General features: G+C 33.5%; 1 protein-coding gene across 1 annotated transcript; it reads left to right on the top strand.

Moving 5' to 3' along the window:
* On the top strand, positions 53 to 3368 carry LOC107629194 (protein indeterminate-domain 9). Its single transcript, XM_016331912.2, has 4 exons — positions 53 to 614; positions 820 to 1219; positions 1342 to 2243; positions 3034 to 3368. Exons 1-4 carry the CDS (start codon positions 452 to 454, stop codon positions 3066 to 3068), a joined length of 1500 nt encoding a protein of 499 aa, XP_016187398.2. The 5' UTR covers positions 53 to 451; the 3' UTR covers positions 3069 to 3368.

Raw genomic sequence — 3685 nt, 5'->3', positions numbered from 1 at the left:
TGACTAGTGTGCTTTCCGGGCAGCTCACATGTAAAAATCCAATTCCATCAATTTCCTTAGTTCCAATACACATATAAATACTTTTTATTATTCATTATTATTTTATTATTTTAATATCAAAATGATGAGAAAAATCATCAATGGAATGAAACTCATCAACACCTGTCTCAAGTTTTATTCCTAATAACAACACATGCTTCTTCAGATATTTATCTATCTTTCACAGCACAATCACCGGCAGAACCTAATAGTACACAAGCATAAATTGGTTTTCCTATACCTATTATTCTTATTTTATATATTATTTTTTGGGCTTAGTTTATTTTTTCTTTTATGTAGTTCCTCTTTCTTCATCTACTTCAAAAACTATTTACATGGTTTTTAGAAATTGGTAGGTTTAATAATATAATTTGCCATTTTAGGAGATACAATTTTTCTTTGCCTTCCAAAGATGATGTCTGAAGAACCCTTTTCTTCTGTTCTTCCTCCCAACACCACCATCACAAGCACCTTGGTTCATCTCCAAGACCCAACCTCAAACCCTAGTAGCAATAACTCAAAACCTAATTCAAATCAACCCACCAAGAAGAGGAGAAATCTTCCTGGAACACCAGGCAAGTAATCAATCAACTTCAATGATTAATTGATATATATATATATATATATACTAAGGTGAGAACGTAAAAGTTTATAGCTGAGAGTTGTTAAATGATTTGACAGATTTGACTAAATTGTCGTCGATTCTCAGATATCAACTTTATATGAAGTTAACTGCAGATTCAAATTTGAGTGTTAGTTATTACATATGTTTTGATACAGATCCGGATGCAGAAGTGATAGCTATGTCACCAAAATCGTTGATGGCAACGAACCGTTTCGTATGCGAAATCTGCAACAAGGGTTTCCAGAGGGACCAGAACTTGCAGCTGCATAGGAGAGGACACAACCTTCCATGGAAGCTAAAGCAGAGAAACAAAGAAGAACAAGTGAGGAAGAAGGTGTACGTGTGCCCGGAGAAGTCTTGCGTGCACCATGACCCCTGTAGAGCACTGGGGGACCTCACAGGTATCAAGAAACACTACAGCAGGAAGCATGGCGAGAAGAAATGGAAGTGTGACAAGTGTTCCAAGAAATACGCCGTTCATTCCGATTGGAAGGCCCATGCCAAGATCTGCGGGACTCGGGAGTACAAGTGCGACTGTGGCACCATTTTCTCCCGGTACGTCTCTTATCAGCTTAAGTTTTTGGGAGGAGTGACTGTTGAATAATGTTGAATATGATTGTATTTAGGGTTGTTCATTATTGTTAATGACGTGTTAATTACTAATTAATGATGATTAGGAAGGACAGCTTCATAACACACAGAGCATTTTGTGATGCATTGGCTGAAGAAGGTGCAAGAATAAGCTCAGTTCCAACAACTTTGAGCAACTTGATGGGTAGAAGAGATCATAATCATCATCATCATCATCATCATCATCAATTAGCAACAAGTAGAATCATCCCTCGTCATCACATTCTTCCAAGTGCTGGATTTCACTCGGAATTTGGTGGTGGTGGTGGTGGTTATTATTCAGATCAGAAGCTGATGATGATGAGGAACAATAATATCAACAACAACAATAATATTCAGATTCCACTATGGCTAGACCAGGGCAATAGCAATAACAATCATAATCATGTTAGTGGCATTTCATCAAACACTAGTAGTGCATGCACCAATGGCAACACTATTATTATGCCTCATCATGATGTAGTGAACAACTCTATGTTTGGATCACAACAATGGCAGCAGAATCCAGAAGCATCATCATCATCACTCACAAACAATAACAACAATGCCAACGTGGCTATGATGATGCCACCACCACATGCAGGATTAAAGCAAGAACAAGATGACATGTTCTATTTTGGTGCTAGTAATTACCATCATCATCACCACATAATGTTACAAAAAGCATCACAAATTGGAGGAGGTGATGAGTTGGTGAATTTGGAAGGTAGCATCAGTAGTAGTAACATGATTATTCCTCCATTAATATTGAATCCAAGGAGGCCATCAAAGAATGATAATAAAGATGAAGATGATGAACTGGGTTTAACAAGGGATTTTCTTGGAGTTGGAGAAGATGAATCAACAATGAGCAACACTAGGCCATTGATGTTACAGCAACACCTAGCTGACTTCACAGCCATGGATATGCATCATCAAACCCACTACAGTAGTAGTAGTGGACATTACTGTTAGCACTTTAACTTCCAACTTGTATCATATATATATATATATATCATCAATGACATTATTATTCTTCTTATTTTCATATATGCATCAAATAATTAAAGGTGGAAACTCAGGTGCAGTCGACTTCACATGAAGTTAATACTTGAAAGTCGTTAGATAAAAATTCAGTCAAATCATCTAACGACTCTCAGTATCAACTTCACGTGTAGTTATCTATATAATTAGTAGAACTTACATGCAGTTATCTATATAATTAAGAATAACTGCACGGATTACTCAACTCTTACAACGTAGAGTGATACTAATTGAATATATATACCTACAAGTATATATCTACAAAGTAAATCATATTGAATACATAATAATTGATTCTATTAACTGATTATAAGTACATAGTAATTTTTTTAGTTGTATGTACTAATATTCGTTTAACAGTTTTCCTTATAATAATGATATCTACATTACGCCAAAGAGTTATAACTCAAATGATATAGTCTCCCTGTACTCAATTAAGAAATTGCGGGTTCGAATCTCCTATCTTTGATAAAAAAAAATGATATCTACACTACATTTGTCATATATAAAGAAAATAAAGAATGCGTTTTCACATTCTTCATGTAGTTAGTTAATAGTTATTTATCCCAACGACAACACAAATTACACAAGCTACTACTGATTTTCTTACATGAATAAATTAAAATTCTAGTTGAAAAGAATTGATTGCGTAGATATTTTGAACAACAATAACAGAATGTCAGAATCTAATAATTTTACCATGAATGATGTTACAGACTTACAGGTAAATGATGAAGAAATAGATGAATGATAGAGTGGACAAAATAAATGGTGAGTTGACTCGGGCAGAGGGTGAGCGAGGAAGAGAATGGTGCAACTGTGCAAATTTGAGAAATTCACGTGACGTATATAATCATAGAAATGACTCGTGATGTGGGGGCCATTGCATTTTTTGCATGTTGGAAGGGACAAAACAATTTAGAATAAGTCCAAATTGAACTCACAAGCCTGTGAGATTCTCTTTACACATATGGTCCCTCCCTCCATGCATGTCCATCGTACAAACAATAATATATATTATACTATATAGTAATAAAATCTTCATATTTTTTATATGATATAATAGTACTATACACATCAATAAATATTTTTGGAAGGTTTCTCTTTATATTAAGATGTGCCTCTTGATATTTCTTTCTTTATATACATGTAATTATTACTATATACTATACATATATATTATTACTATACATATAGGTGAGTCAACATATATATATTAACATGAAAATGTATAGAAGCAATTTTTATATTATCCAGTAATATTAACTAATTTTTTTAGTGTTAAAATAATTTTTTATTTTTGTTTTCAAAAATTTAAAATTTAATTATAAATATTAATATTTAGATGGTAACATTAGATGGTAACAT

This window comes from Arachis ipaensis, chromosome B03 (genome assembly GCF_000816755.2).
Source record: "Arachis ipaensis cultivar K30076 chromosome B03, Araip1.1, whole genome shotgun sequence".
In the NCBI taxonomy this organism is placed as follows: Eukaryota; Viridiplantae; Streptophyta; class Magnoliopsida; order Fabales; family Fabaceae; genus Arachis; species Arachis ipaensis.
This window is presented reverse-complemented; position numbering and strand designations above follow the sequence as displayed.

What these genes read in the sequence shown, in the direction of transcription:
- LOC107629194 (XM_016331912.2), top strand. Translation starts at nt 452, where the DNA reads ATGATGTCTGAAGAACCCTTTTCTTCTGTTCTTCCTCCCAACACCACC. An exon ending in TGTGGCACCATTTTCTCCCG is followed by an intron (nt 1,220 to 1,341) that starts GTACGTCTCTTA and finishes AATGATGATTAG; the next exon opens with GAAGGACAGCTTCATAACAC. An exon ending in TAGTAGTAGTGGACATTACT is followed by an intron (nt 2,244 to 3,033) that starts GTTAGCACTTTA and finishes ATGATGTTACAG; the next exon opens with ACTTACAGGTAAATGATGAA.